Raw genomic sequence first — 19,407 nt, 5'->3', positions numbered from 1 at the left:
GTTTTTATTAACTGGAGCTCTAGGTTAACTCCTTCTCCAAAAGAGGTGGTGGGGGACAGCCCCCCGTAAAGTCAGAGGTGTAGGTGAGAGCACAAAATAGTAAGGTAGGCAGGCTCTGGTCATGGGGGTAGATGCTCGAGGATTTCCAGGGGGACTCCTGAGGCTCGATCCCACCTTTGCGTATGTCGAGCCTCCTTCCTCATGACCTTTGCCATGGGCGGAGTGCCTCACTCTGGCCCCCAACAGATTACTGTAGCTTTGTAATATTGTGTGAAGTCTGGGAGGGTTGTTCCTCCTAGTGTGTTCTTTTTCCTCAGCATTGCTTTGGCAATTCTGGGTCTTTTACGGTTTCATATACATTTTAGGATTATTTGTTCTAGTTCTGTGAAAAATGTCACGGGTAGTTTGATAGGGATCACATTAAATCTGTAGATTGCTTTGGGTATTATGGCAATTTTAACAATATTAATTCTTCCAATCCAAGAGCATGGGATATCTTTCCATTTCATGTGAGGTTGACTCCTCTACAGAGGTTGCAAATTCTAATGTCTACCAGCTGATCAGTCACAGTTCTTAGTGGGCTGTACAGGCCCAGATCCTCCAACTTTTTAAAGGAAACCAGAGAATATAGAAACCTAATTTTTAAATTTTGGAAACTTTGAATGTAAAAAAATAAAAAAGAAAACCAAACTATGTGTGAAACACTGTTGGAGCCAAACAAAGCACATTTTCTGCCTAGAGGCATCCCTCTGGTTGCAGTTTTCAACCTCTGCCGCTTCGACTTTTGAGAGCTGCAGTTCAAGGCACCAATAGGGGATGCCTTGTTGATCAGTTCCTGAGGACTTGATGCAGAAACTCCAGAAGAGAAAAGTTGCGGGGCGCTTCTGAGATGCTTCACCGTCATTGTATGTGTCTCGTCACGACAAACGGCACATGCTCTTACTCGGTAATTTTCCTTATTTGACACTCTCATTATTTGGATATTTCCATGGTTTCTAAGAATATGAGAATTTGCAATCTTTTGTAAAACATTTTTTTTTCTCTCTTTGTAGTCAACCAGAGTCATTTCTTCTTTGTGATCATTAAAACCCAGCCTTTGGTAAAACCCATATCAGCTTTCTGGATTAGCCTTCAGTATCTCTATCAGGGACTGTGGAATCTTCAGGAAGACAGAGGCACTAAGACAAAGCAGAAATTTTAAATGAGGTCTATGCGTGTTGCATTTGTTCAGCAGTATGAAGAGAGGACTTCTTTATTAAAAGTTTACTTAATTTCCCATCTTTCACTATTAACCATTAAAAAGTAAAGTGTGAGTGGGTTTTCATTTGGGAGGAGGTTTGCTCTGGGTCTGTGCGGCTTCAGAATTTAAATCTCTGCTGATTGGTTTAATCAAATGTGTACCTATAATAAATTCTTTAAACACTGCCCTCAACTCAAAACTGTCTCGACTACAGAGCTGTCTTATACTGATACAGAGCAGGTATAAAAGCACCTGTACTTGTGTCATCCAAAGGGAAAAATACATAGGGAACTTTTTACTTTTCAGGAGGAAAGGCTAAGAAGCAGATGTCTCTGTGTGAAAAAGGGCTTTGTGAAGCTTCAACAGATCAGGACAGAGACCCCCTGGGAGGGTAGGAGGAAACATGAGGGGGGCCCCTGCAGAATTCTTAGGTTAGCTGCCAGAACTCCAGAGGCCAGCTCTCACATATACGCAGTGGGACTGTAAAAGTTACAGGCTCAGCAGCTTTATAGTTTTCCACAGGGTCATGGGAGCTGTGTTTCCTTTTTGTTTGGTTTCCTTAAAAGATGAATGGAGTCTTTCCGAAACTTGGGGTAGTCCTCAAAATCTTGAGGTAGAACCTATGGTGGTGAAAGGTTCACAGCCCAAGGAAAGAAAGTGAGAAAAAATGCAAATGTAAGTGCTGAGAAGAGACCAGGTGGCTAGGGCATAGCTGATCCATTCAGTGATCTCAGAAAGGAAATTGATTCCAGAAATGTACATGAACAAGGATCTTGTAGATGATTTCTCTAGGCTTCCTGAGCTGGGGGCATTATAGTCACTGTGAATGTTGATTCCCATTACCAAAATAGATAAGAAGACATCAGGGCTAAACTGTATGTCTGTGTACCACTCAGCAGGGTATTCAGCACAGTAAACGAGATAGTAGCCTTGGAAGAGTCCATTTCCCATGCAGAAGACAAAGCCTCTGAAAAGGAATACATCTGGAAAAGGCCTCCCTGTAGTGAGCAGTGAGTAAGCAAATGCCCTACTGGTCTTGGAGCATCTCCTGGGGGGCGGGGGATGGGGGTTGGCTGTGGCTCTCTGTGAGGACAAGGGCACTGGTGGTGGAGGTACTAGGGAGTTCTCATTGATGTGAGCTGTCCGAGACGCCACCGTTTGGATGCCAAGCTGATTTCAGTGTGTTATATTGATATTCTGCTACCTTTCTGAACCTTGGTTGAATTAGTTATAACATTGGTTTTCTAGGGTTTTCCAGGTATCCTATCATGTCATCAGGCTTCCCTGGTGGCTCAGAGGTTAAAGCGTCTGCCTGGAATGTGGGAGACCCGGGTTTGATCCCAGGGTTGGGAAGATCCCATGGAGAAGGAAATGGCAACCCACTCCAGTATTCTTGCCTGGAGAATCCCATGGACGGAGGAGCCTGATAGGCTACAGTCCATGGGGTCGCAAAGAGTCGGACACGACTGAGCGACTTCATTTTCACTTATGTCATCTGCAAATAGATGTAGTTTTGTTTTCTGAGTCTTATATCACTAGCTTGTTTCTTTTGTATACTGCAGTACTAAGGGACAGTGGTAAATGATGGTGGAAATAGTGGGCATCTGGCATCCTTGTTTTGCTCCTGATCTGTGAAAATGATCCTTTTGTTTCCTCTTTAGTAAAGTGCTGGCTTTAGTACTCAGGTCTTTTTTTAAAACAAAAACAATGCTAGGGAAACATCTTTGAAATCCTGTTTTCTTGAATGTTTTTATCAGAAATGAGTGTTGAATTTTCTCAAAGACTTTAACATTTGTAGATAATCATATGTGTTTCCTGGTTAAATCTATTAGTATGGTTCTTTATATTATAAATGCCTTTTTGAAATATTCTTGAATTCCTGAAATAAATTCCACTTGGCATATTTTTATTATTGTGGTATTGGATATTGTTTGTTAATATTTTATTTAATAGTATTCTACATTAATATTCATAAATTATATTATCTATAATTTTAAAATATATAGTATCAGATTGAGGTGACAGTGTTATACTTGATTTTATAAGACACGTCTGTTGGAAAGTTTTCTAATTTTTTAAGTTCTGGAACAATTTATGTAGCATTGGGACTATCAGTACTTTGAGTGTTTGGTGGAAATCCCCTGTGAAAGTATTTGAGCCTGGTGCTTTTTTTGTGGGGAAGTACCATAATAACTTTTGTTTCTTCTATGAAGATTGGATTATCTAAGCCTTCTATATCTGTTGATGTCAATTTTGATAAATTACATTTTCTCATAAAATTATCCATTTCATCTAGATTTATGAAATGTATGTCCACTGAGGTATGCAAATAATCTCTATACTTCTGGAAAATGTCTTTTGTTTTCTTAAGTAGAGCTATAATTTTTCTGATTTCTTCCTTACCAATTTTTGCTTTTATCTTTATTATAATCTTCTTTGTGCTTTTTTAAATAAGCTTTTTGAGTTGAGAATGTAATGCATTTATTTTCATTATTTTATTTTAATTGATAAGCATATTTAAGGTTCAGAATTTTTCCATGATCACTGCCTTAAATGTCTACTACACAACCGAATATGTGGTGTTTTATTATTTTAGAAATTAATTTGTTTATATTTGCTCTTTACCTAAGAATTATTTAATAGTTTTTATTGGGTTTTTTTTTTTTTTTTTCCATTTTTAAGCTTCCAGATAGAAGAGTCTCTTGGTTTTCTTCTACAGTTGTTTTTATTTCTGTTGCCGCCTGAGTGTGGTTTGTAATATTTCTACTTATGGAATTTAATGATGTTTTCTTTGTGACTGGAATCAATGATCAAATTTTTATGAATGTCCATATGTGTGTTTGAAAAGAAGGTATATTCTCTATTAATAAAGTATAAAGTTCTTTATGTATATCCATAAGATCTACCTTATTGATTATATTGTACATGTCTTCTATATCCTTACTTATTTTTGCCATTATCTTGTATTGAGAGTGGTGTTTTAAAGTCTCTCACTATTACTGTTTGTTTCTTTGTATTTGATGTTTAAGTATATGTAATTCTGTTTGAAGTTAAATATCTCCATCCTTATAAAGATGGTTATTTTTTGATACATGGATATCCATGTACATTATATCTTCATTGTGAATTATGGCTTTTAGCATTATAAATTGGCTAACAAGTCAAGTTAGTGTCTCTTGGCTTCAGTTGTACTTTGATAACAGGAACAAAACCTCTGCTTTTTTTCTTGTTTCTAATCGCCTGGATCGTCTTTGCTTATTCTTTTAGTTTTTCTGAATTATTGTGTTCTAAATGTGTCTTTGTATTTAACATAGAATTGGATCTTGCCCTGTTAGCCTGTTTGAAAATCATTTTTTTTTTAATTGGTGAAGTAAGCTTATAACATGTATTGATATGATTGATATATTTGGTGTCAACTTTGTCATTACTTTATGATACTGAGTGTATTATACTTTAATTATAATTTTCCTTCTTCATGTGAGATGACTGCTCTTTTAAAAAGTTTCATTGGCATTTAGGAAGTTTGTAGCTTTTACTCTTGCTCGTTTCTTTATATCAGCTTCCGTAGAGCCTGGAGGCCGGTGTTTTCTGGCTTAAGTGTCACTGTCAGGTTTGCGGTGGCGCTTTTGACTTTGACCTGCTGCCTATGCAGCAGGCGGGTTATGCTGCATTCCCATTTCTTCCCTGCTTTTCTCTCCATCCTCATCCCCATTTTTGAGCTGCATTTGCTCCCTTTAACGGAGCATAAAACATTTACTATTATTTTTCCTCTTATATCTCTATTTTTGTTTTTGTTCTTGAGCTGTAATTAAATATATCAAATGCGCATCATCAGTCCCTTTATGGTGTGTCCCTAGTTAACTCTTGGCTGATTCTCTCAGACAAAGCTTATGCCACAGGACTTGTGAATTCAATTTTCCTTGAGTTTTTGCAAGTTTAGAAGTTTTTATGGCTTTGATATTTGAAGGACATTTTGGCTGGATATAAAATCTATGGTTCCTATTTTGTTTCCTTAACATTTGTAAAAATGCTACTCCATTCTTGGTTTGCTTGGAATGGTTTTTTTGGAAAGTCTGATGCTAGGATAATTTTCTTGACCTTGTAAATAATTTGGCATTTTTATCTAGTGACTTGATTTCTTTTATCTTTAAAATTTAAATTTTGCCAACTATATTTTAGATTACATTTCCAGGTCAATTTTTCCTTTTCCAACACAGTTGGCCCTTTCCTATATTTATATATGGGCCTTTCCTATATGTAGGGAATATGGATATATTCAGTTCTTTTCTTTCTTTCTTTTTTGGCCTTAAAAGTTTTCTTTGATTATAGTTGTAGTTTTAAGTATTAGTTCTAAATCACTGTTTCATTTTTCTTTTTCAGAAACTCCCCTTATATACACAAAAGGTTTTTCCTGGTTTCCCTCTTTAGGCACTTTCTCTTTGACCTATTGTAGTCATCTTAATCTTAATTTTATTCTTTTTGTTGTTTTTCTGTAATTCTTTAATGTTGCTTATTAAATCTTTGTTTAACAATTCTCCAATGGACACATTGTAATTTAACCTTTATTTCTGACATAGTTTTTCTTTGATTTCTTTCCTCAGTTTAATCAGTTCTTTTATTTCTTCCTGTTCTTTGTCCATTTCTGGTTTTAGTTTTAGAATTTCTGATTAAAGAAATGCTTTTTAAAGTATATTTAATTCTACTAAAAGTATTGTATTATGGTTTTCTTCTGCTTTTTTCTGCATGTTGAGGGCAGGAATTTCGTTAGCTGAAATATTTCAGTTTCAGTTTTCTGCTTTGATGTACTGCCTTTGTTATACTGAACATTTTGTGGAGAGTATTGGGAGTTTGGGATGATTTTTCTCTCAGTTACAGTGATGCACAACTTCTTTAAAGACTTTTTTTTTTTTTTTAAGGAAAAAAAAAAAAGTATTGGTAGATTAAAGGTGGCTTCTCCGATATCGTAGCTCTGTTTTGTCTTGCAGGTCTTTTGCATCTTTTCCCCTTCTGCACTCAGCCTCCAAAGTGCATCTTTCCTTTTCTGTTAACTCTCTTGTCCTTAAGAAGTGATGCCTTCCCAAGACGACCACCTGGGGTTCTGCACACTTCCTGGTCGGGTTATGATTGCCCAGTGCTGCTGCTGTTGTTTTTTAAGTATTTGCATACTTAGAGTGGACTTTTTCTTTCTACAGGTAATTTTTGCCACCGTTAGGCTCTCAGCTCTCCTTTTCTCTTTGCAGTCATTTTGAGCTGCCCCCATTCTTTGCAGAGGTTTCCTGCAGGAGCTCAAGAAGTATCTTTGTTGGAATTTGATGCTTATTTTTATACTTATATTTGAAGTTAGTAGTATTCTCTCTCTTCCAGTAATATAGAAGGTTTGGGTTGTATGCTGTTGTATTTGCTTTTCTGTTTCACTGTACAGTGTTTGGAGGATATGTAGAGTCATTCAAGTTTAGCTGGTCACCATTTTCTTCAGAATACCTGGAAATATGTGTCATCTTTTAAGTACTTTTCTTTCAGAACCTAAATGTAACTAATCTTGTACAGAATAACTTTTATTCTTTACACTTGAAGTAAATAATTTTTTTCATTGAGTAGGTTAAGATTAGTTTTATCTGATTAGTTGTTTGAAAAGGCAGTTTCTAACTTATGAATACCTTATGTCTCAAAATGTTACTTATTGATTGCTGAGCATGGGGTATTAATAGAAGATGAATTAGACTTGGAATCTGGGGACTAAGCCTTTCGTTACTTACTATTTAGATCATCTCTGGTCTTTATTTCCTCAGTTGTAAAATATGAGGAGGGTAGAAAATAAGACTTCTAAGGTGCCTTCTGGTCTGAAAATGTCTGTGAATTTGTGAGTTCTTGTGAGCATGGAATTGATTTCTCATATGATAATATTATACATTACCAATAAATCTGTAACCCAGTCCTCGGAAATCTCTACTGAGTCATTGGTGTTTTGAGGGGTCAGCACATTCCAAGTGAGGAAGCAATGGTTGTAAGCCTCTTACTTAACACTCACCACTACCTTACTTCCTCTGTAGACCTTTGTATTACAGGCTAGGGAGAGGAAGAGGTGATGTTGGAGGCATTCATCGTGCGAAAAAAGGGAGAAAGAATTGAGAAGAAGAAATCCCAAGTGGCAGAAACCAAATGACAAGGAAAATTGCTCTTTCCTGTAGGCTTGGGTAGCTTCTTTTGGATGGGATATAAATTAGAGATGCTGATATTCTTAAGTTGTCTCTGAAATAAAGTCATTAAAATACTGTTATAATTGATGCTGCCATAAAAGAGAATTGGTGCACTTGTCCTTCTCTCCAGAGCCTGCTTTCCTAACAGTGACTCCTAATTTAAGCATCTTTTGCAATCTTAAGAGTAAGGATTTCTCAAATCAAGTCCTGGTTTCTTTTTGCGTAAGAGTTCTTCTCTCAATTTCTCTCTTTACTCTTGTGTTTCAGCATGAAGAAAAGCAGGCTGCATGTTCAGTGCATGTGTGTGCATGTGTGGTCGCTTCAGTCTTGACTCTGTGACCCTGTGAACTAGCCTGCCAGACTCTGTCCATGGGGATTCTCCAGGCAGGAATACTGGAGTGGGTTTCCAAGCCCTCCTCCAGGGGATCTTCCCGACCCAGGGATTGAATCTGATCTCTTATGTTTCCCATGTTGGCAGGCAGGTTCACCACTATCTCCACCTGCACATTCAGTACTTTTCCTTGTAAACCTTAACAGATAAATATCCAGTTTCATTGCTTACAAATTCTGCTTCCCCACACAACTCAGCTTTTCTACTGCTTTATAGTAAGGATTGCCCTTTTCCCAGTTTCCAATAACATGTTCCTCATTTTCTTCAGAATCCTCACCAGAAGCTTCTTTAATATTCATATTTCTACCAGCATTCTATTTATGATGATATGTTATTTTCTCAGATGATACAGGCTTTCTCTACCATGCTTCTCACTTCCTCTTGAGTCTTAAATGGAAGAATCTTTAACATTCATATTTCTACCAATAATCTTTTTAAGGCAATCAGGTTTTTTCTGTTGTTGTTCAGAACTTCATTTGCTGAGTCATGTCCAACTCTTTGCAACCCCATGCACTGCAGCACGCCAGGCTCCTCTGTCCTCCACTATCTCCCAGAGTTTGCTCAGGTTCGTGAGTCAGTGATATGATCCATGGAAAGGAGGCTTTTTCTATTGTTCACCTAAAAATTATTCTAGCCTTTATTCATTATCCAATTCCAAAGCTACTTTCATATTTTTAGGTATTTGTTACATCAGCACTCCATATCTAGATACCAAAATCTGTATTAATTTTCTGAGGCTGTGTTAACAAATTTCTACAAACTTGGTGGCTTCAAACAGCAGATATTTATTCTCTCACAGTTCTAGGGGCCAGAAATCCTAAATCAGTTTCACTAGACTAAAGTGAAGATGTTGGTATTGCCACGTTCCCTCTGGGTGCTCTAAGCGAGAATCCATTCCTTACCTCTTTCAGCTTCTGGTGGCTGAAGGTGTTCTTTGGCTTGTGTTCACATCACTCCAGTCTCTGCCTCCACCTTCATGTCACCTTCTCTGCTTGTGTGCATCAAAATCTCCCTCTGCTTCCCTCTTAAGGATGCATATGATTGCATTCAGGGCCCACTTGGAGAATCCAGAATCATCTCGCTATCTCAGGATCCTTAGATTAATCACACCTGCAAAGTCCCTTCTTAGTCAGATAAAGTAACATTCACAAGTTCCAGGGATTAAGTTATGTGTGTCTTTTTAGAGGGCCATTCTTAAGCCTACCATAGATAGTATTGGATTATTATTTTGTTGTTGCTGTTTGATACAACCTGATTCTTAAAAGTATAAACATTAGGAGACAGTAATGGAGTTCAAACTGGTTTGGATTTTCCCAAGTTGTACAGAAATCTCATTATGACACTTTTCTTAGGATTTGTCCTGAAGGTTGTATTTAGACCTAACTTATACTATGCGATGCAGGAGACCCAGGTTCAATCCCTGGGTTGGGAGGATCCCCTGGAGAAGGAAATGGCAACCCACTCCAGTGTTCTTGCCTGGAGAATCCCATGGACAGAGGAGCCTAGCAGGCTACAGTCCATGGGGTCCAAGAGTTGGACAGGACTTAGTGACTAAACCACCACCACCTATACTGTGTTGCAGTAGGAGTCTTCTTGATGCTTTGATGACTAGCCGTAATGTGCTTGGACCACATTACAGGCCTTTTGTTAATTAAACTTCGTAGCAGCTAGTGTTCAATGTGCTGTCCACAGGTTGCTTGAAAGCAGCTCCACTAGGTTGAGGTTTTTGGAGTCACTTCCTCTGTTGTTTTAAATAAGACTTCCTCTGTTGTTTTCTCATAACAGTTTCATTGATTTATAGTTCATATACCATACAATCTACCCATTTAAAGTATAATATTAACAGAATTTGAGATTTTTTTTTTAGTATATTCATTGAATTGTGTGACCCATAGTCAGTTTCAGAACATTTTCATTACCCTCAGAAGAAGCCCCACACTCTTTAATAATCAGATCCCATTTTCTCCCAAACCTTTCAGCCCAATCTAATCTATTAAATGAATGTGTGTGTGTGGTTTTTTTTTTTAAATCTCTGTAGATTTGCCTATTCCGGACATTTTTTTATGTAGAATCATGCAAAATGTGATCTTTTGTGTCTGGTGTCTGTCACATGTTTTCAAGATTCATCCATATTTGTAGTGTGTTAGCACTTCATTTTTTTTTTTACCATTGAATAATGTTCTTTTGTGTGAACAGAACACATTTTACTTATTCATTCATCAGCTGGTAGACATTTGGTTGTTTCTACTTTGAGCACCTGCCCCTTTTAAATATTAGCCCAGTTGGGAAATAGGCAAACAAATCAGACAACTAAAGATTGAAAAATCGGCTTTATCACTGATAAAGATGATTACAGCAAAAGGCTTCTCTTTCTCACCCCTTGCACTGCAGCTCTTCTCATTCTTTCTCCCCACCTCCCTGACACACAGGGGCAGAATCTGCTCCGTCACTTTACTTCAGTGATAAGCAGAGACTGTGCTTGGAGAACCAGCTCCTTCATCAAAATCATGTACTTTCTCTAGAGAAAGAGAGGGGAGAATGGAGCCCATAGCAGAAAACTTCAGAAAGGGCAGATCACTCTTGTTTTGGGAGCCATCCTAGCTAGGAAACCGAAAGGGAGATGAACAGTACCTTCTAACACCAAGATAGGCATTTTAGTTCTTACCTTGTAAATTAAAGCAAAACATATTTCTCTTTGATTACAATTTATTAAATGTTTCTTCACATCAAACATGTAAACAGTTGAACAAGTTAAATGATAGTACTTACTAATTCTAACATGTTGTCCTGTAATTTATAGGTTTCTCCACCAAATAAAGGAAGAAAATTCTGAGTTAATTAATAAACTATGGACTGATATTCAGCAGAAAGTAGCAACACAATCACAAATGACAGCCTCTTCAGGAACTCCATCATCTGCTTCTCCATCAGGAGAACAAAAAGGTTTGGTTCCCCCACTCTATTATTTCTCCCAGAGTAGTAGCTTACTTTCTTTCTTAAACCCAGTAATTTTTTTAAGGAATGTTACTTGGTTTTTACTGTCTTAGCCTGATTGGTAAATACTGATTGACCTGTTGAAATGCTTAAAAATATTTTTATTGTTCACTTGAGATTCTTTTGGAATTGTAGCTGCTTTGAATGCTACCAATGCTGTTAAGAGAATCCATACAAGGCTTCAACCTGAAGAATCTACTGAGACTCTAGACTCAAGCTATGTTGTGGGACAGGTGCTAAACTCAAGGAAGCAAAAACAGCTGCTAAATAAAGGTTCAGTCTCTTAAATTGATAAAATGGGTTATTATGACTCAGGGAACTCAAACGGGGGCTCTGTATCAACCTACAGAGGGGTGGGATGGGGAGGTTATACACATTTAAAATAAATAAATAAAATAAATTCTCTGTCTTGGAAGCATAAAAAAAACAAAACAAAACAACTATGTAACTTGATATAGCTATCTTAGCTTCTTAGTACATGTCTCTCAAACTCATCCAGTCAGATCCTGCAGAGTAAGAGGTTGTTGAATGGTAGCCATTTAGTGCCTCCTTTTATTCCATGTAACTCTAGAAGGATGGTTCTCATTCATTTATTATAAATAGTATAAATCTGGTTTAAACAGTATAGATTCTTTATGAGAAAATGATGATACCTTCTGTAAAAAATACCTTTTATAAATTGTGAGCAACAGTCAAACATTTTTGTAGTTTAATTTTTCTTGGTCTTAATGTAGAATGACTTCTGTCATTATCAGTGAAAAGAAAACCAGATTCACGTGCTCCTTCCAAACAGAAGAGTAGCATGTTATCAGCCAGCACAGCCTCCACAGACTTACCAAGGAGCAGTAACCCCAGCCTGGATGTCCTCAAACACATGATACATGAAGTGGAACATGAAATAGAAGAGTATGAGCGGTGGACAGGCCGCGAGGTCCAGGGACTCCAGAACAGCCAGGGTCTCACCGGCTTCACCCTGTCCCTCGTGAGCTCACTCTGTCGCCTGGTTCGGTACCTTAAAGAGGTAAGGTTGTTAGAGTCTACTCTTCTACTAGACTGATGGCAGAATTGGGTAGGTTTTTCCCCTCTGCACTTAAATTATTGCATTCTCCAAATAAAATATTTTCAATTTGAGTAGCTTTGTTTAAAATGCCTCAGCTTTGGATTATCTGTTGGCAAGGTTTTGCCTCTTAATTTTCCTCTACATCCTGATAAAGATATGCCAGATAAGTGGTGTTGATTTTAGTTTGGTAATAGGCAATAATTAAGTGATAATTAGGTCAATCTGCTATAAATAAAATTATATCTTGTGCTAATAGTTAATATTACTGTTTGGCAGTTATAGAATAAACTACTAATCATGTCCTCATTCTACTGCTTTTCTCTGCTTGCTAGACCCACTTCAGTTCAGTTTGGTGAGTGGTATACTTGTGATCTGTAGACACAGATCAGGAAAATTCTTTTCTGATTCCTCCAGCTCCATTTTTCTTTCTCAAGATTGCTTTGGCTAGGGACTTCCCTCATGGTTCAGTGGTTTAGAATCTGCCTGGCAATGCAGGGGACGTGAATTAGATCCCTGGTTGGGAAACTAAGATCCCACATGTCGCAGAGCAACTGAGCCTGTGTGCTGCAGCTACTGAGACTGTGCACTCTGGAGCCTGCATGCCGCAGCTAGAGAGGGCACTGCAATGCCAGATCCCTGTGCTGCAGTGAAGATCCTGCCTGCTGCAACTAAGACCTGATGCAGCCAAATATGTTTTAAAAGAGATTGCTTTGGCTATCTGGGGACTTTTGTGTTTCTATACAGATTTTAAGATTTTTTTTGTCTTAGATTTACAAAAGAATGACATTGGTAACTTGATAGAAACTACGTTAAATCTGTAGATTACTTTGGGTAGTATAGTCATTTTGACAATACTGATTCTTCCAATCCAAGAACATGGTATATCTTTCTGTTTGTGTCATTTTCAATTTCTTTTATCAGTGACTTATGGTTTATATAGGTCTTTTGTCTCCTTAGGTAGGTTTATTCCTAGGTGTTTTCCTCTTTTTGATGTGATAGTAAATGGAATAGTTTCCTTAATTTCTTTTTTTTATAGTAAGTGTACAGAAATGTATTAATTTTATATAATACAACTTTACAAAATGTATTGATGAGCTCTAGTAGTTTTCTACTAGCATCTTTAGGATTTTCTATGTATAGTAGTAATATTAGTCGCTCAGTTGTGTCTAACTCTTTGTGACCCCATGGACTGTAGCCTGTCAGGCTCCTCTGTCCATGGAATTCTCCAGGCAAGAATACTGGAGTGAGTTGCCATTCCTTTCTCCAAGCATCTTTAGGATTTTCTGTGTATAGTATCATGTAATCTGCAAATCTCACAGTTTTACTTCTTTTTATCCAATTTGGATTTTATTTCTTTTTCTTCTCTAATAACCATGGCTAGGACTTCCAAAACTATGTTGCATAAAAGTGACGAGAGTGGACATCTTTGTCTTGTTCCTGATCTTAGAGGAAATTCTTTCAGCTTTTCACTGTTGAGTATGATGTTAGCTGTGGGTTTGCATATATGGCCTTTAATATCTTGAGGTAGGATTCCCTCTGTGCTTTCTTTCTGAAGAGTTTTTATCATAAATGGATGTTGGATTTTGACAAAAGCTCTTTCTGCATCTATTGAGATGATCATGGTTTTTATTTTTCAGTTTGTTAACATGGTATCTCATGAGGATTGATTTGCAGATATTGAAAAATCCTTGCATCCCTGTGATAAATCCCACTTGCTAATGGCGTGTGATTATTTTAACATATTGTTGGATTCAGTTTGCTAGTATTTTGTGGAATATTTTTGTGTCTGTGTTCATCAGTGATATTGGCCTGTAATTTTCTTTTTTGTTGGATCTTTGTCTGGTTTTGGTATCAGGGTGATGGTGGCCTCATAGAATGAGTTTGGGAGTGTTCCTTCCTCAGCAGATTTTGAAATAATTTCAGAAAGATAGGTGTTAACGCTTCTCTAAATGTATGATAGAATTCACCTGTGAAGCCATCGGGTCCTGGGCTTTTGTTTGTTGTAAGTTTTTAATTCAGATGTTGTATTTAGTGTGTCCCAGAGGTCTCTTAAACTGTCACTTCTTTTCATTCTTTTTTCATTATTCTCTTCCATGGCAGTTCTTTCCACCATTCTTCCAGCTCACTTATCTGTTCTGCCTCATTTATTCTGCAATAATTTCTTCTAGTATATTTTTCATCTCAGTTATTATATTGTTCATCTGTTTATTCTTTATATCTTCTAACTCTCTGTTAAATATTGCTTGTATCTTCTCTGTCATGCCTCCATTCTTTTTCTGAGATCTTGAATCATCTTTACGAACATTACTCTGAATTCTTTTTCAGGTAGATTGCCTAGCTTCATTTCACTTAGCTGTTCTTCTGGGGCTTTATCTTATTCCTTTGTCTGGAACATAGTCCTGTGCTGTCTCATTTTGTTTACCTTTCTGTGTTGGTGGTCCCATGGGGTTCTTGTTTATAGTTTCTCTTCTGGTGTCTACCTCCTAGTGGATGAGGCTTTTCTCAGAGGTTTGTGCAGGTTTCCTGGTGGGAGGGACTGGTGCCTGCCACTGGTGGGTGGAGCTGAGTCTTGTACCTCTGGTGGGCAGGGCTGTGTCAAAGTGTGTGTTTAGAGGTGGCTGTAGACTCAGGAAGACTTTAAGCAGCCTATTTGCTGGTGGGTGGGGCCGTGTTCCTGCCCCATTGGTTGTTTGGCCTGAGACATCCCACCACTGGCGCCTTTGGACTGTTGGGTGAAGCTAGGTCTTGGCATCAAAGTGGGGGCATCCAGGACAGCTCACGCCAGTGAATACCCAGTACCTCCACAACCAATGTCCTTGTTTCTGCGGTAAGCCACAGCCACCATCTGCCTCCCTGAGAGACCCTCCAAGACCAGCAAGTAGGTCTGGCACAGGCTTCTATGAAGTCCCTGCCTTTTCCCCTGGGTCCTGGTATGCATACTTAGCCTGTGCCTTCCAAAAGTGACATTTCTGTTTCTCCCAGTTCTGTGCAGTTCCAGTGATCAAGCTCCACTGGCTTTCAAAGCCAAATACTCTGGGGGCTCCTCCTCCTGATGCCAGAATGGGGAGCCTGATGTCAGATTCTGAACTCTCCTGTGGGAGAACTTCTGTGATATAGTTATTTTCCAGTTTGTGGGCTGCCCACCCAGAGTTGATGGGATTTGATTGTATCATGAATGCACCCCTCCTACAATCCTGTTGTGGCTGCTTCTTTGTCTTTGGAAGTAGAATATCTTTTTTGTCTGTAGATGGTTATTCAGCAGTTAGTTGTGATTTTGGTGTTTTCATGATAGGAGGTGAGCTCAGGTCCTTCTACTTCACCATCTTGTGGAGATCTATCTAAATTTGCTTTTTACAGATTCGTTTTACTGTCAGACTTGTGACAGTCTTAACATTCTTACATCTATAGGTTAGGAATCTCTAGGAGTGTACTTTTGGCTCTCTGAACATATTACAGGCTTAGAAGCATGTACATTTTAGTTAATCACTTGTTTTATGAAGCTTAATCATTTAAACCTGTTTTTTATTTTTAATTATGTTTTAAGAAACTTAATTTTTGAACTGGTGATACGTTTACCATGGTATGCAATTCAAAGATAACAAAAAACTGTATGGAGAAAAATCTAATTCCCACCCCTGACTTTCACTTAACATGTTTACTTCCTGTAGCCAACTATCATTATCAGTCTGTCCTAGAGATGGCCTACATATATTCAAGCAGTTTGTATATGTACTTCCTTCCACTCTCTTCTACAAAAATTGTAGTTGTTTGATTCTACACATCATTCTGTTCATTGTTTTATATTAAAAGAAAGGAAGACGATAAAGCAGCACATTTTAATGAAATATAAACCTTTTAATAAAAATATTTAATTCTTATTACTGTCACATAATATATACTTAGTAAGTATTCTCTTCTTTGATAGATTTGATTAGAAACTTTTAATTTGCAACATGTGATGCTATGGAGGGGAGTTTATTTGATTTTTTTTTTTTTTCGGTAGAGTGAGCTCCAACTGCGTAAAGAAGTAGAGACCAGGCAGCGACTGGAAGAAGCGTTAGGTGATCATCGAGAGCTCATTGATGCGCTGACAGCTGAAGTTCTTTTCCTTAGAGAAGAAAATACTGCTACCCAGGTATTTAGATGAGATCCCAAACTTTTCTATGTCTAGTAGTATAAAACATCTTTACAGATGTATGAGATTCTATTTTAGTTGCCTTTGATTTAGTTGTGCTGGTGTGATAATTTATCACTTCTTTAGTATCCTCAACAGTAACTTTTCAAGAACATTTATTATATTGGAGGTACTATAGGAGAAACTTGAATTATAAATAGTGTAGAATAAATATCCTGTCTTTAAGAAACTTATATTTACTGGGGAAGACAGAATCTACGTTTAAATAATGACGACTCATATTATAGTGGTTTATCCAATATGTGAAGTGAGTGTTGTGACAGCTGCTTTTCATTTTTAAATAACTGAGGATACCCTGTGAGGAACCCGCCTACAATATATGCCATTTAAAGTTGTTGATAGTATCTTCAGTATCTTTATTCATCTTTTTGTCAAGCAGTGGTTATAATAATTCCTGATACTTTTATTTATCAGCCACAAGAGACTAGGAAATCAGTAGTAGACAAGTGGTGTTTGTGTCAATGGACATTAGATATAAGACATGCAATTTTTATTGATATATAGTTCACATACTGCTGCTGCTAAGTCGCTTCAGTCGTGTCCGACTCTGTGAGACCCCAGAGACGACAGCCCACCAGGCTCCCCCGTCCCTGGGATTCTCCAGGCAAGAACACTGGAGTGGGTTGCCATTTCCTTCTCCAATGCATGAAAGGGGAAAGTGAAAGTGAAGTTGCTCAGTCGAGTCCGACCCTCAGCGACCCCATGGACTGCAGCCTTCCAGGCTCCTCCGTCCATGGGATTTTCCAGGCAAGAGTACTGGAGTGGGGTGCCATTGCCTTCTCCTGTTCACATACAGTTTCTTTAAAATTGAAGTATAATCGTTTTACAGTGTTGTGTTAGTTTCTACTGTACAGCAAGAATCAGCTATATGTGTGCATATATCCCCTCCCTCTTGAGTCTCCTTCCCACCCACACCGTCCCACACCTCTAGGTCATCACAGAGCACCAAGCTGAGCTCCCTGTGCTATGCAGCACTTCCCACTAGCTATCTGTTTTATGCATGGTAGTGTATATGCTACTCTCTCAATTCATCCCACCCTCTCCTTCTCCTCCTGTGTCCACAGTCCATTCTCTACGTCTGTGTCTCTATTCCTGCCCTGCAAATATATTTTTCAGTTCAACTTTTCTAGATTCCATATATATGCATTAATATATTATATTTGTTTTTCTTTTTCTGACTGACTTCACTCTATATGACAGACTCTAGATATAGTTCACATACCATTTAATGCACCCTTTTGTAGTGTACAATTCGGTGTTTTTTTCTGTGCCAGTACCATTATCTAACTCCAGAGTATTTTCATCATCCCAGAGAGAAAATCCACACACATTATCATTCACTCTACTCCCTTCAGCCCCTGAAAACCACACATCTGCTGTATGTCTTTATAGATTTGCCTAATCTGAGTATTTTATCTAAGTGGAATCATGCAGTATGTGGTCTTTGGTGTCTTGCTTCATTCACAGCACATCATGTTTTCAGGCTTCATCCGTGTTGTCCTGTGTGTCAGTACTGCATTCCTCTTTATTGCTCAATAATATTCTAGTATGGGCTCTACCACACTTTGATTATCCATTCATTAGCTGAAGGACATTTGAGTTGTTTCCACCTTTTTGGGTATGATGAATGAATAATGCTGCTGTGGACGTTCATGTACAAGTATTTGTGTGAACGTGCATGCATGCTGAGTCTCTTCAGTTGTGTCCAACTCTTTGCGATCCTATGGACTGCAGCCCACCAGGCTCCTCTGTCCGTGGAATTCTCCTGGCAAGAACACTGGAGTGGGTTGCCATGCCTTCCTCCAGGGGATCTTCCCAACCCAGGGATCAAACCCATGTCTCTTACATCGCCTGTATTGGCAGGTGGGCTCTTTACCACTAATGACACCTCAGTTCAGTTCAGTTCAGTTCAGTCGCTCAGTCGTGTCCGACTCTTTGCGACCCCACGAATTGCAGCACGCCAGGCCTCCCTGTCCATCACCAACTGCTGGAGCTCACCCAAAGTCACACCTAGGAAGCCCCAATGTGTGAGCATATGTTTTCAATTCTCTTAGGAAGATAGGCACTTTTAAAGTGTACTAATATGTTCAGCAATCTTTATTGAGCACTTACTGTGTATCTGGCACTGTTCTAGGTGCAGGAAATAGAGTAGTGAATGACAAAAAAATCTAGGTCCTCAAGGAACTTACATTCTAAATTAACTTTGCCCCCTAAAAAGTGAAGTATATTGTTAGTTAGATGCTTATTACGTATTATAAAGAAAAAGAAAGCTAGTAAGAGGGATGGGAAGTGTCTGGGATGGGAGGGTATCAGTGGGACAGGACATGTCTGTCTGAGGAGATGAGAGAGTGAGCCTGCCAACAGCTGAACAAAGAGCACTCACTGCAGAGGAGCAGCAAGGGCTTAGGTCCTGAGGTGGGAGCGTGGCTGTTGAGCTCAAAAGCCACCAAGGAGACCAGGATGGCAGGGGTGGGACGTGGGAGAGGGAGCACAAGAGGAGACAGGAGCAGGGAAGTCAGATCACAGGGGCCCTGCAGGCTGGGTAAGGGCTTGGACTTCTGTTCTGAATGAAATAGGAAACCGCAAAAGGGATTTGGGCAGAAATGTGATCTAACTCAGTTTTAAGAGAGTCAGTCTGGGCGGCTGTTTTGAGATTAGATCAGAGATCACCGCTGTGTCTCTGTTTATGGTGACCTTAGTGTCTCAGGATGGAGAAGGAAATGGCAGCCCACTCCAGTACCTTTGCCGGGAAAATCCCATGGACGGAGGAGCCCGGTAGGCTACAGTCCATGGGGTCGCAAAGGGTCCGATATGACTGAGCGACTTCACTTTTCCCTTTAGTGTCTCAGGACACCCCTAGGCCAAAGAAATACCTAGCAGCTCCATATATTAAGTAGTTAGTGTCAAACAACTCAGTAAGTATTTGTGCATCAACAACTTAGATGCTGTGTGAAAAAAATAATACATGAAAACTGATAGAAAAAGTCTTTTTTTATTCATGATTAATAACCACAGTTATTTAGTAATGGAATATGTATACCTATTGGGCATTGTACAGCTTCTCATAGCCTGGAATCATATTGAACACCATCACGCTTATTTCCTGTTCCATAATTATTTTTATGCAGTGTTGCTTTTTTAGCACAGCAGCTACTGAAAACTCAGCCTTAGGAGGATATGGTATCATCAAAAGGAGTGTATCTTGATCTAATGTTGAATCTGTGAACACTTCGAGCTAGTAGGTCACTAGTACCTGACAATGTTGAGCATCAGCAGTTTCCTTGAGAATTTAAAAATGTCCTGTGGTGCCCCCGTGAGTCTGTACTGGTG

At 38.6% G+C, this 19,407-nt stretch overlaps 1 protein-coding gene across 5 annotated transcripts in view; it reads left to right on the top strand.

Moving 5' to 3' along the window:
• SPICE1 (spindle and centriole associated protein 1) overlaps nt 1-19,407 on the top strand; it is a 61,618-nt gene that overhangs the window by 28,992 nt on the left and 13,219 nt on the right. For 3 of the 5 annotated variants that reach the window (XM_055568195.1, XM_055568192.1, XM_055568193.1), the window contains exons 8-12: nt 2,137-2,250; nt 10,629-10,771; nt 10,958-11,095; nt 11,578-11,843; nt 15,886-16,017. In XM_055568195.1, the coding sequence (XP_055424170.1) occupies nt 2,137-2,250; nt 10,629-10,771; nt 10,958-11,095; nt 11,578-11,843; nt 15,886-16,017 (793 nt within the window). The remainder of the gene's footprint in view (nt 1-2,136; nt 2,251-10,628; nt 10,772-10,957; nt 11,096-11,577; nt 11,844-15,885; nt 16,018-19,407) is intronic. The other 2 variants (XM_055568194.1, XM_055568196.1) reach the window with 2 other exon arrangements.

Source organism: Bubalus kerabau, chromosome 2, assembly GCF_029407905.1.
Source record: "Bubalus kerabau isolate K-KA32 ecotype Philippines breed swamp buffalo chromosome 2, PCC_UOA_SB_1v2, whole genome shotgun sequence".
NCBI classification, from domain to species: Eukaryota; Metazoa; Chordata; class Mammalia; order Artiodactyla; family Bovidae; genus Bubalus; species Bubalus kerabau.
The sequence above is the reverse complement of the archived record's forward strand: the minus strand, read 5'-3'. Positions and strand labels throughout refer to the sequence as shown.